This window comes from Erigeron canadensis, chromosome 6 (genome assembly GCF_010389155.1).
Source record: "Erigeron canadensis isolate Cc75 chromosome 6, C_canadensis_v1, whole genome shotgun sequence".
Taxonomy (NCBI): domain Eukaryota; kingdom Viridiplantae; phylum Streptophyta; class Magnoliopsida; order Asterales; family Asteraceae; genus Erigeron; species Erigeron canadensis.
Genome location: NC_057766.1, coordinates 3057896 through 3071696, shown reverse-complemented (window position 1 = coordinate 3071696; position 13801 = coordinate 3057896). Strand labels below are relative to the sequence as shown.

Below are 13801 nucleotides of genomic sequence, written 5' to 3'. Positions count from 1 at the left end.
AATCGTAATAGTAATCGTAAAATCAGGTAGGTCTCTTTCATTCAATTCATAAAAAAAAAATCAAAATCAAAACCCCCGCCTGGCGCCTGCCCTCTTTTCCCCCCCTCCCCCTTCCCCCTCTTTCCGTCTCTCTATATTATATATATAGAATCTATATATATATATATATATACACACACACATTGTTACCTTCCCGCTATTTTGTTATTATTATTATTATTATATAATATATAATATATATATATATATATATATATATATATATATAATTCCAATTCGCCGTCCTTTTCACCCTTTTTATTCGATTACTCTTTTTTCTTCTCTCTCACTAGAGAGACAAGAAGAATCAAAACAGGCGGTGGTAGCGGAGGAAGGCGATGTCAATGTCGGTGGCGACGACGGCCGGCGGTGGCGGTACGAAGAATAACAATAATAATCCGTTATCACAATCAACAACTACAAAATCAGTAAAAAGAGCCCTAGAAAGAATGCAAGTACAACACCAGATTTCATTACGTCATCAACCCCTTCCTCCTCCGATTCTTCCGCGATTTCATCCTCATATCCTTTTCCCCCCTTCTAATTATAATCATATTCAAAATAATTATCCTAATCTCCCTCCTCCTATTGCTGTAAGTCTGTATTCGATTCGATTTTTATTTTGTTTTAATTACTATCCTCTACTAATTTATTGTTTATATATATATATATATATATTGTATATGTATATGCGTTTTTATAATATTTAATTTTAATTACACGCCATCACTTAAATCAATTTAATTTCCCCTTATTCTATAAGTGTTTATTCAAAGCATTTGTAATGTAATTGATTATTATTATTGTAATTATCTGATAAGCATCTCTATTTTTGATTATCCAAATAAAATAAAATACGAGGAAATGGCGGTCATATCCTCAATTGCTAATCATAAAGATAAATTCATGGAAGTAGGTGGAATTTGGTCTTTTTGTAATATAGAGGAATGAAAACTAACACACTTTAGAAACTACCACTAAAGTTATAGACTATTTTATGTCTTATGTCCTATGTGTGTTAGAAAGTGGCGGAAATAGGGTTGAAAGTGACACGGAGCACAATCTTTTGAACATTAGCCTTGAATCCGTGCAAAGTAACGCTAACGATTAAGTTGTTACGATTTTTCATAGTTTTAAAGCATTTTTTTGCTATTTTTAGTGGGTTTTAAAAGTGTTGGCAATAATGGTAGTTTCCATTTCCCGTTTAGTTGTACAAATACATCTCTATAAGATTCAATGCTATGAAAATCGTTTAAAAGTTTGGAGTTACTTACATTGACCAGCATCATTTTAGCACCAATAAAGAACATAATGTATTTCAAAAAGATTTACACTAGATAGATGGAGCGGACCGTAGTCTAGGCTACCCCTAACATCAATGTAGTTCCGCCCTAGTCAGAATTAGAAAGAAAAAGAGTTGAAGACATGGATATTCTTTTTTTCGTCTGCAACTTAGACTAACTACATGTAGCAAGTGAAGTATAAGCATGATGATACTTAGCTTATGTTAGTGGTTGTTTAGCATCCTTCGTGTTCTATTACTTTTGTTTTCTTCTGTAATCTGCACATATGAACTGTATCTCGTAGTGATAAATGGCGCTTTTGTAAGAAAGAACCAACTTATTGGGAAAAATGAGTGTGGACAGTGGAGGATATCTAATATGGCATGAAATTATATAGTTTTTTGTTTGTGTTTGTATCCTTTTTTATTCGTTATTTTGGTTGAGTCGTATAGATTGTTATGTATTATTCTGGAATTATAGATACTCTATTGTTGCAATTATTCATGAGGTAACTTCGGTTGTTCCTACCTTTTAAAACAGCCAAAACAAACTGTCATATGTGAGCCTGCAAATACAATCCCTCCGGTCCAAGGAGGCGTAAAAGCTGAATTAACGTGTAATTCTTCATTTCAATTACTGCTATGTGATGGTGCCAAGAAAAGCAGGAAAATAAAGACCTATGCACATGCTAAATCTGGAAATCAAGAACCAAATGCTGGTGATTTCATCAAACTCTTGTTTTCAATTAGATATGTACGTTGGTTTGTTAAACTTGTTTTGTGGGTTTAACGTGTAATCTCTCTTAATTTCAGAGTCTGGTGATTTCAATCTACCCAGTGCTTGTCGATATGATAGTTCTCTTGGTGAGTTTACTTGAATCAGTACTCCAAATGTGTTTGTTATAATTCCCAGTTATGTCCAAGTGAGTTACATTGGTTTTGTATTTACTGACGAAATACTTTGTAAAATATATACAGGACTTCTCACAAAGAAGTTTGTTAATTTGATACATGAGGATATGGATGGCATGCTTGATCTAAACAAGGCTGCAGTTATGTTAGAGGTATGATCCGCTAGGCGTTATGACTTGTGATTCGTTCATAGTTTATTTGAGCTATTAATTGTGTTCATGAGTTAAAATAGCTGAAAAAGGGATTGATTTGAAAAGCAACAGAGAGACCTATAATATAACACCTCGCGAGTTTTCTCCAATGTGGGAAGATTTGTAGAAAAAAAATACTTTTGTATCGACAGATCTACCCTTATTCCTTATAATCTTATTTATTAATTTGTCATATTTCTTTCCCTTTATCCCCAACTGATGGAGACGTTTATTTTCCAAATCGAGAATGTGAAAATGATGTCACATGATTTTTTGTCTCCAAACCTGTCAGCTGAACATAATCGTTCTAGTTGAGTTTGGTAATATTTTAATTGCAGTATTTATCTAATTATTACTTTATGTGCAGGTCCAGAAGAGGAGAATCTATGATATTACCAATGTTCTTGAAGGAGTTGGACTTGTAGAAAAGGCTACAAAGAATCACATACGGTGGAAGTACGTTTCTGATCTTTCTGTTCTGTAGGTTTGTTGTTCTGTTTATTTGTTAACCATTGACCTTACATTAGCAGGGGAGATAAAAGTGAATCACCACGAAGCCTGAATACTAAATTGAAAAAATTGAAGGTAAGCATAAAGTACTACGATGAACTAGATAAGATAAGACAAACTTATTTTGTAACCTGGAAATAATAGATGTGATGAGATATATGTACTTTAAATAAAAGCTGTAGTGAAATGTTTCGTGAAAATATCCAAACACTAAATTGTTTCCTTCATTTAATGACAGGCTGAGCTTGAACATCTGTATGCTGAAGAATCCAAGCTTGATGATTGCATAAGGTTTGGCTGTCTGCAATTATGGTGTAATAATGGATGGGGGAACTTTGGTCGGGTTGTGTTCACTTGACTTAACATATTTTCTTCCTTGTTTCAAAATTTATACATACCTAATATTATTTGATATGATTATAAAACCTGTTGTTAGTTTGTTACTATATGTGATCAGAATTTTCTTTGTAGAACTATTTTGAACGGTTACACTCATGGAGTTGTCCCATGTTTGATTCCCGATTTTAATGTGTTTTTAAAGCTTACACTTAACGCTTTTTGAAATTGCCATGGGCTAACTATAACCTAATTAACTTGCCCTTTGGTTAAGTTTTAAAGTTTTACCTGTTTGACCTGCTAGCATTGAAGTACAGACTGTACAGTCCAATTCAATGCATTTTGGCATTAATGGGTTAAAATTGTCACACTTTGGTAAGATACTATATTATTTTGAAACTTCTATCATTATCATTAACATGTGCTTCTTCATACAGGGAAACGCAAGAGCGCTTGAACTCTATGGAATTCGATGATTATACGCAAAAGTATGTCCAACTTCAAATCTCTTCACATATAACAAGTCTTATGGTACAAATAATAATTAGAATCGAAGTAATTACGTTTTGACTGTTGTACTTGATTATGCTAGAATGCCAGAAAATTACTACAAGATTGAGTTATTTCAGACAAAAAGTGTCATGAGTATAGTAGGTTATATTTGTGTTTACATGATCGTAGATTCGTAGTCTGTCCTAATTAATTATGTCTGACGTGGTGCGCTACTACGATGTATCTGTTTCTTTATAATGAACTACTAAAGACCTTTTTAAAAAAAAAATCAAGTTTAGCACTCGATATCACTGACATGTTGCTTGGTTTCTTCCAGGCACCTTTATTTGACAGGAGAAGACTTTCGGAATCTTCCATGTTTGAAGGTTTGGTTACTGGTTTCAAATATTTAAAACTATTTGCAAGTTTTGTTTATCTTAAAGACTCTGTTATAACAGTTTTCTTTTTCGTTTATTCGATGAGTGTAGAATCAGACTCTAATTGCCGTGAGAGCACCTCATGCTAGCTGCATTGAAGTTCCCGACCCTGATCAGGTGAATAGCAAAAGATGAAAGTTGGATTTCATGATTCTTGTTTCTCTATGATATATTTTGATTCAAAAAATTGACTTTGCAGGATAGTGGTTTCTCAGAGCAACAATTTGAACTTATTGTTAGAAGCCATACAGGCCCAATTGGTCTGTATCTTATAAGGTACCTTGTTTCTTATGACACTGATGCTAATGATGATTTTGCCTGCCTTGTTTACTTCTCTGAATGACCTGTCCTCCAATCCCTAACATGTTACTATTATTGATTTCTTTCAAAATATGTTCATTCATTTGACCGAAAAATGAGTCCACTTTACAATCTATATAGGGTTTTTATATACTTTTTCATTGGTTTAAGACAACCCAAACAGCTACTTCGATAATGGTGTCTTGTGTGATGTTTGATATTAGCCCTTTAAGTTGGATTCAAATCCAGGGATGTGCAAAAATAGGTTTGGACACGGTGAATTTATAATCAGTCCTGTTTCAGGATTTTTATAATTGCTAGTCTTTGGTTTGGTTCTTGATTGACTAAAATTGGTCCTTCATTAGGTATGGGACCGGAACTGTAAATATATTAATTAATAAACCATGATTTTGGATTCAGTTCAAGGTCGAGTTTGGGACCAAACTGTTGCTTAACTGAAACCGGACAGTTTTGAACTGGTTTAGATCAGTCTGGGTTTCCTATTATTTTGAATATTTTGGTTGTGAGAAGTGAGTTTTGACTGAATACACCAGCTAAAAGTGTGGGTTCTTTTTAAATGTCAAGATTTTCAATTAAGGAGGTCTCGTGGATGTTTTCAGTTCCAGATATTTTGATGTAGCCATTGGTAGTTCTTTTAGAGCTCTTTATGATTTTGGGCTTTGACGACTTATTTTGGTCTCAAATGCCTAACCCGTATCTTAATTTCTGTATATTAAACTCTTTATAATAAATAAAATTTTCAAGTTATCAAAATTTTCTTGAAGCTTATATTAGAAATGTGACATTTTGAAACGAAAAAAGGGGCAGGCTCTTGTTTTGGAATATGTTGTAGCATAAAATCTGTCTGTTTTCCATTTCTCATGTTCATCACATAATGTGCATGTATGTTTTATTTTAGTGAATCAGAGGAGCAAAAAGAATCATTGAACCATACAGCACAAGAACGTGACCACCCAGTTAACTCACAGGACCAACAAATGGATCTGGTTTCACAAAGCTCAGTTGACTCCCATTACGAGATTCAAAAGATTATCCCATCACAGAATGATGTAAGTTCCATCACTTACACTCTACAATATAGAGGTGGCAAGACGGTGGTTGGGTAACGGGAAACACATTGGGTTGACGCACAATACTTTCTTATCCATCCTTAAGATTTTGTATAATCTAATGAATTGAGTAAAATGATTTGGGAGGCTGTACGCACTAAAGTAGACTTCGGGGACTAAAATAGACTTCGGGTGCCTTTCAACTCTTTTAGCGCAAAGGTTTTGATTTTGCCTGAGATAAAAGGCACCAACCCAACCAAATGCATAGTAAATGGTCCAAAATGACCACCTATACTACACGACAACATTGGATATTTATGATTATTTGGGTTTGGTTGCAGGTTGCTCATGATTACTGGTTCGGGTCAAATTTAGAGGTCAGTGCTACCGAGTTATGGGGTATGAACGTACCATAAATAGAATGACTAACATGTTAGAACTAGTTATGTAGCAGCCGGTTCTTACTGGATTTAGAAAAGAAAATATGATATGGTAGATTACATTACATTATTTTTTGGAATAAGGGTTGTTAAAAACAGATTTGAGCAGTAAAGAAAGGCTGTGACTGTTTGGCAACTATCATATGTTGTAACCTTGTATCAAAAAATGATGATGATGATATATGGTTAGGTTACTTGGCTAAAGAAAATTGTTCAACATATATATGGTATTCTCTTATTTAAGGAACTCGTTTTGATTTTGAAAGGATCAAAGTTATTAGAATAACTAGCACGTTACATCTTGGTACAAACTTATCTCCATACCCCCGCTCTCCACAGCATGGTTAGGCAGCTGCTTTTAGGCTAGTTTGGATTACGGCTTATCAACCTTTTTCCACAAGTAACCTCATACCCAACATATATGTGAGATTGGGCATTGTTGCTATTAATACAAACATAAGAGCACTGAACCAAGTTTTATGATGTGTAGAAATTAAAAATTAAAGTTAATATTTGGAGCAGTATGATTACTTGTTCATGACCAACGTTTGACTGGAAATAGATCAAACTGGGTGGATGTTCTTTTTTATTGTTTTCATTTTGGGTACATGTCAGCTCGGGAAAAAAAAAGGGTTAAATGCAATATTCAATAATGGTTTTTTGTGGTTTGCTTATTTTTGAAACTTCAGTACCTTTACAAGTTCAGTACCTTGTGGTTTGCTTAATGTTATGTATCTATTACAACGTATCCTCAAATTATTCGAACAAATTTAAAAATTTAATCCAAATTTTCAAGCAATGCAATGTTAAATGGTTTTGTATTTCCATCCAATATATTCTTTATAATAATAATTACTTTATTTATAATAGATGAGTTTTGAAATAAAATATACATTTTAAGCAATAGTCATTTTTCCAACATTCGTAATAGATATTCATGTGCCTACTGTCCATAGTTCTTCATCATGTATTGAAAGTGTTGTTTCACGATTCAACTTTATCACATAAATCATAAATGTAATGTGTCATTTTTAGAACTGAAACAATAGTACTTTAATTTTGCAAAACATAAAAAAAATTACGAAAATTTTATGAGTCTTTATTATTCAACATACGTATCTATAATATTCCATAATCTATACTTATATTATAAAACAAATTCCTCTGTCTAAATTTTATGTTTCAACATTTACTTTCCCAAAGTGTTCCCTAGATATTCTGTATTTATCTAAAATAACTGTAATACCCTTTCTCTCTCTTTAAATCTCAACCAATCATTTTTTTTTCTCTCTCCCCATAATATTCTTCCAATTAATTTAAAATATTTTATCTCAAAAACCGTACATCAAAAACTGTATATTATTTTTTTCTCTCTCCCCATGATATTCTTAAAATTTTATGTTCTTCCATTAGAAATGTCATTCGATATACTTTCAACGAATTTTTAAATCCGAGGGGGGAACCCGTACGGTTTAAACATTAGGCTATCACACCTTTTGACCTATCACCCCATCATCTCACCGCCTCAACGCGGGTACTTCGTCTCGTACATGATAAAGAAGAATCCCTTCTTTAAAGTTTTAAATTAAGAAGTACCTAAAATACTTATCTCCTTTATTCATTAATTTAAAAATTTCTACCTAACATACTTATAATACACTTAATGAAATAATTACAACATAAATTTCTCAATCCTTAAAATAACTACACTACCTCATTAAAATTCACCACCATTGCCGTCCCACCACTCCGCGCCACTACCACTATCGTCGCCGCATTGCGTGGACATATAACTCATCTATACTACTATATAAAGCAAACTGTCATTCCCCTTTAAGTAATTAAGAACCTGAAATGACCATATTACCCTTCTTATTTATTCACTAATTTAAACATCTTTACCTATATACCTATAATACCCTTAATAAAATAAACTACAACATAGATTATCCAATCCTTAAATAACCATATTAACCCTTACCGCCGCACATCATCGCCACAATTGCCGCAGCCACACCTTTGTCGTTACCACCATCACCGCTGCATCGCGCGGGCACCCCGTCTCGTATCTTATAAAAGATAAGACCACTTCCTCGAAATCTCAAAAGATGAATTGATATACCTAAAATACTCTTGTTTTTTATTCATTAATTTAAACATATTCACCTAATATACCTAATTTACCTATAATACATTTAATGAAATAATTTATAACATAAATTCTTTAAATTTTAAAATAACTAGACTATTTTCTTTAAAATCAATTACTACCTGTTATCGTTTCTTATAATAAAATCAATAAAAGATTATTACAAATATTTGAAAAGCAAATGGCTATTTAGGTCCATCCGCCTATAACGTGTTACTAAAATTAATTCTAAGTGGGCCAGTTAAATTCTTTCATATGGGATTGTCTATAATGATAGACAAATGAAAGGTTTTATCAAGATTTTCATAATTGATATTTTGAAAATGATCCATTGCAAACCTACACGGCCCAAACACAAAGAGCTTATTTAACTATGATTTTCAATTTCGATCCCCGAGATCAAAACCCTAGAAGAAGAAGAACTGTTAAAACACCAGAACTCAAACATCAGAAAAGGAGTGATGGCAGACATTATTCCTTTTGAGATGCAAGTAGAAATCATGAAAAGGCTTCCCGTAAAGTCACTCGTTGTATTTAGATCGGTTTCGAAAGCTTGGAAATCGATGGTCGACAGCCCTCTCTTTATTGCCGATCACACCAACCTGCGCAATAATCATCGGCTTCTTATAAGGTACTATGTCGACAATTTGCCTAATTATTACGTGTTTGCAGCAAAATATGTTTCCATTAAGGACGATGACACTCTCTCCCAACACACTGTAAGTAATGTTCCTGTGACAGTGTCGTGTCAACTGCTTAAGGACTCAGTACTTGTTGGTACGTCTCGTGGATTGTTTTGCTTATCCAGTTATTATCGAGATGATATTGGGTATCTTAAACAAAGAGCTGTGATTTGGAATCCATCACTTGGAAAATCCGTTGCTATTGATGTGACTCGTCATACATCTGTTTTAGGTTTTGGGGTTCGTCCTGATAATTGTGACCCTATGATTGTAATCATTAATTATGTTAAACATAGTTACGAGTTTATGCTCACGGCTACGGTGTTTATGTTAAGCTCACGGGTTTGGAGAGTTTCACGTGGTAACCTACCTTCTGAGTCAATTATTTTTAATAACGGGTCTATAGTAGCTGCAGAGGATTGGCGTATTTATTGGAAAGCTTATGAGAGAGAGAGGGAATTAAATCTAGTTGTTGCGTTTGATATGGTGAGTGAAGACTTTACCGAAATACACCTTCAATTCCTCATAGTATAGCAGAACGGGATGTTGATGATTTCTCCATCTCTAAGATAAAGGAGTCTCTTGCTCTACTTGAATACTCTGATGATGCCGAGTAACAAGTTTGTAACGTATGGATGATGGTGGAGGATGGTGTTTCAAAATCGTTCACAAAGCTATTCACCATCAACACACCAGATGCATCATTCATTAAGGTACTAGGATTTAGGAAGAATAACGAACCTATTATAGAAACAGAAACTAATGAATATGGGATATCAAAACTTGAAGCTTATGAGCCACTCACACGAGCCATCAAGAATCTTGGGATTAATGGTGTACAAGATTCATCCTTTTGTTGTTCCTACACGGAAACTTTAATTCTGCTCGATCAGTTGGATGGCTCCAATCTGTAGAGGTTTGATTGCAGCTATATATATATATATATATATATATAATGTTTATCTAATATCCAATATCCAGTTTGTTACTAGAGAGATCTTAGAATTCTGTTAGGAGATAACTTTCTTGAGAGGTACCCATCATTGTAAATGAAATTGAAGGATATTTGATGTCCTGTATTCTTTTTTCAAGCTTTTGAGAATGACAAGGATGTGAACGACAAAGCAATAAATAAATACGCAATCGCTTTACGTTCAAGTCCATGATTCGGTTCCAAAAGGTAATTTCCAGCCTATGGTGAGTGGGGCGAGGAGTGGCGATCTACCTCTTTTCGCTGATAGAGATAGATCATCATTCTTAATAATTTGTAAAGATCCAGTTGCAGTTTTAGCCTTATGAATCAGTTCAAGTGAAATTATTTTAGTTCAGTATTACATTCTTAATAACTTGTGTACTTCAGACTAGATGTATTGACGCATTCTTGATAGGTTGTTGGTTGATAGAGATAGATCACCATTTAGGTTCTAATATACACAGCCTCATTGATATTCTGACAGCCATATCAAAGTGTTTACTCATGGAACGTTTCAAACATGGATCTCTTTTAAGACTCTCGAGTAGATAATTGTAGAATTGAGTTTAGACCTATATAAATTCCTAGTTGAACTCCAACAATATCAGACCGCCTACTTCAATGACAAGATTGAAAATTGCAAATTATATGAATTTTCTGTATTTATTTATCAAAATTCTGATACAAAATTTATTGCATATGTTTGATTTTGACTGTACAAAGATATAATGTTCATCTAATATGATTTGAAAGGTTGTATGCACTAAAATAGACTTCGGGTTCCTTTAAACTCTTTTAGCTCAAAGGTTTTGATTTGCCCAAGACAAATGCACCAACCCAACCAATTGATGAGTAAATGGGACGAAATGATCACCTACTCTACAAGACAACAATGGATATTTATGATTATCTGGGTTCGGGTCAAATTTAGAGGTCAACGCTACTGAGTTATAGAGTATGAATACTATAAATTAGAATGACTAACATGTTAGAACTAGTTTTGTAGCAGCAGGTTTTTATTGGATTTAGAAAAGAAAATATAACTTGGTAGATTAAATTACATTATTTTTGGGAATAAAGGTTTTTAAAAGCAGATTCGAGCAGTAAACAAAGGTTGTGTCTATTTGGCAACTATCGTGTTTTGTAACCTAGCTTGTATCAAAAAATGATGATAATATATGGTTAGGTTACTTGGCTAAATAATATTGTTCAACATATTTATATTGGTGGTACTCTCTTATTTAAGGAAGTCGTTTTGGTTTTGAAAGGATCAAAGTTATTAGAATAACTAGCACATTACATGCATGTTGGTACAGACTTATCTCGATAACCATATATCATCATCATTTTTTTTGGCCTTTTTACATGGTATGGCATGTGATAACATACGGGTATACTCAAAAAAATCATGAAGGAAAAAGCATTACTAAAGAAACTTAAAAATGAATAGAAAATAGAAAATGAAACAATATGTAAAACAAAATTCTACAAAAATAATTTGCTAGCAAAATATATAAACTTTTTTTTATAAATAACAAAATGTTTAAAAAATCAAAATATTACAAACTAAAAGTAAAAGAAATCAAATATTAAAATAAACCAAAAATTAAAACTTAGAAATAAAAACTTTTAAAAAATTATTAAGGAAAAGGTTATGTTTTAAAAAAATGTTATCCAAAGTGAATTTATATAAAATCAAAGAAATATATATATATAGGGGAGCCTTATTTTGAGAACCCATTTTTTTGTAAGAACCTTGAAAACTCTTAAATTATGTATTGGATCACATGTTTTTTTTGTTCATTCACATGTGAAATGTTATAAAAATACATGTTGTAGAAGAAAGTATTTTTAAAACATTATATATACTCATTTATTAACATATGAACGAAAACGTGAACATATTCATTCACAGGTTCACAAAAGGCTATTTTGAAAGTTTTTTAAAAAAGTTTCTTTTACAACATACTTTTTTATATCATTTCACATGTGAATGAACAAAAAAAAAAACATGTGAACAAATATATTATTTAAGAATTCTCATGGTTCTTAAAAAAAATGGTTCTCAAAATAAGAAAACTCTCTCTCTCCCTCTCTCTCTATATATATATCAATCTATTCTAATATAAAATTTCAGAGTTACATATAAATGTTTTATTAAAGTATGTATATCAATGTATTCAAATATAAGAATATTAGGGTTATATATGTAAGTTTTTTGGGTTAAAATTGTAAATTTTAAAAAAAAATACGAGTAATGAATTTAAAAAAATCAAGGAGTGAGGAGTTGCACACGGATCTCAAGGCAAGGTCTTTACAATTCAACCAAACTGAAGCTTTAGTTTATATTGTTAATTTATAGATTCATATGAGACAAAAGTTATAGTTCACGCCCATTTGTTTTATTATACTCCGTAGTAAGTAATAGAGATGAGAAATGTTAAATACAGACTTAAGGGTTGTATTTAACGTGTATAAACCAATTTATACCTTTCATATTAAAAGCTCACCCTTTAATTTGTACAAATAATTTATGCAAACTTATATATAACAAACCCCAATAGAGATGAAGAAGCAAATTCCGTAGTTATTTAGGTTCCAATAAGGCAATAATAACATTAGGAGGTTATAAACTTAATTATAAGTGGGCCAGTTAAACCCTCCCATAATCCATCGCATACCTGCACGGCCCAAACACCAAAATCAATTTCAATGTAACTGTGACTTTCAATTTCAATCCCCAAAATCGATCAATTATTCGACTTTCGAAATCAAAACCCTAGACGAAAAACTGTCAAAAAACCCGAAATTCAAACATGAGAAAAAGAGGGATGGCAGACAACATTCCTAATTTTGAGATGCAAGTAGAGATCATGAAAAAGCTTCCTGTGAAATCACTGGCTGTGTTCAGATCGGTATCGAAAGCATGGAAATCAATGATCGACAGCCCTCTCTTTATTAAGAATTACAACTTATGCCCGCATCATCATTTTTTTATAATGTGCGATGTCGACACTACTGAATTTAAATATGTTGAAAATGACGAATTTGACAATGTTTGTAATGTTCGCGTGTGGTTTCAACGACTTGAAAGACTAAAACTCGTTGGTACGTCGAATGGATTGTTATGTGTATCCGGCTATTCGTTTGAGGATGGTTGTGAGAAGAACAAATCTGTGATCTGGAATCCGTCACTTAGAAAATCCATTGCTGTTGATGTGCCTTATCTGTATGCTGTTTTAGGTTTTGGGGTTCGTCCTGATAGTTTTGACCCTGTGATTGTAATGATCAATAACCCGGTTATGGTGTTTACATTAAGCTCACGGGGTTGGAGAGTTCCACGTGGTAACCTACCTCGTCAGTCAATTAGTTTTGAATACTGGTCTCCGGTACCTACAGATGATCAGCGTATTTATTGGAAAGCTAATGATGGGAGTATTTATCTCGTTGTTGCGTTTGATATGGTGAGTGAAGACTTTATGGAAATAAACCTCCCTCGTAGTGTAGCACACCGGTCTTCTGTTGATTTCTCCATCTCTAAGATTAAGGAGTCTCTTGCTCTACTTGAATATTACAGTGACTCCGAGAAGCCAGTTTGTGACGTATGGATGATGGTGGAGGATGGCGTTTCAAAATCGTTCACAAAGCTATTCACCATCAACACACCAGATGCACCGTTAAGGAAAAAGGTACTAGGATTTAGTAAGAATGACCAACCTATTATGGAAACACCAACAGATAAATTTATGATATCAACACTTGAAGCTTATGAGCCAAGCACACGAGTCATCAAGAATCTTGAGATTAATGGTGTACTTAATTCATTCTTTTGTTGTGCCTACACGGAAACTTTACTTCTGCTCGATCAGTTGGATGGCTCCAATCTGTAAAGGTTAGTAATTAATTGCAGTCTTAGACGGTTCAAGTCATTAGAGAGGTATTTTGGTCATAAGCGAAATTGTGTTATGTTTAATGATACATTTTTTT

General features: G+C 33.1%; 2 protein-coding genes and 1 pseudogene across 2 annotated transcripts; all 3 read left to right on the top strand.

Moving 5' to 3' along the window:
• Positions 1-301: 301 nt before the first annotated feature.
• Positions 302-6221, top strand: LOC122606040 (transcription factor E2FC-like). Its single transcript, XM_043779005.1, has 13 exons — positions 302-632; positions 1863-2040; positions 2135-2185; positions 2300-2385; positions 2792-2880; positions 2955-3009; positions 3173-3225; positions 3708-3758; positions 4100-4148; positions 4251-4316; positions 4399-4475; positions 5419-5569; positions 5911-6221. The coding sequence occupies exons 1-13, from the start codon at positions 378-380 to the stop codon at positions 5983-5985; spliced, it is 1236 nt and encodes a 411-aa protein (XP_043634940.1). The 5' UTR covers positions 302-377; the 3' UTR covers positions 5986-6221.
• Positions 6222-8619: 2398 nt separating this feature from the next.
• LOC122604110 lies at positions 8620-9755 on the top strand (annotated as a pseudogene).
• Positions 9756-12630: 2875 nt separating this feature from the next.
• On the top strand, positions 12631-13217 carry LOC122604109 (F-box protein At2g14710-like). Its single transcript, XM_043777011.1, has 2 exons — positions 12631-13121; positions 13214-13217. Exons 1-2 carry the CDS (start codon positions 12631-12633, stop codon positions 13215-13217), a joined length of 495 nt encoding a protein of 164 aa, XP_043632946.1.
• Positions 13218-13801: the final 584 nt, after the last annotated feature.

Bases quoted from the DNA above. Each gene is read 5' to 3' on its own strand.
- LOC122606040 (XM_043779005.1), top strand. From the start codon at position 378: ATGTCAATGTCGGTGGCGACGACGGCCGGCGGTGGCGGTACGAAGAAT. The intron at 3,226-3,707 runs GTTTGGCTGTCT...TTCTTCATACAG, and splicing joins AAGCTTGATGATTGCATAAG to GGAAACGCAAGAGCGCTTGA. The intron at 4,476-5,418 runs GTACCTTGTTTC...GTTTTATTTTAG, and splicing joins ATTGGTCTGTATCTTATAAG to TGAATCAGAGGAGCAAAAAG.
- LOC122604109 (XM_043777011.1), top strand. From the start codon at position 12,631: ATGAGAAAAAGAGGGATGGCAGACAACATTCCTAATTTTGAGATGCAA.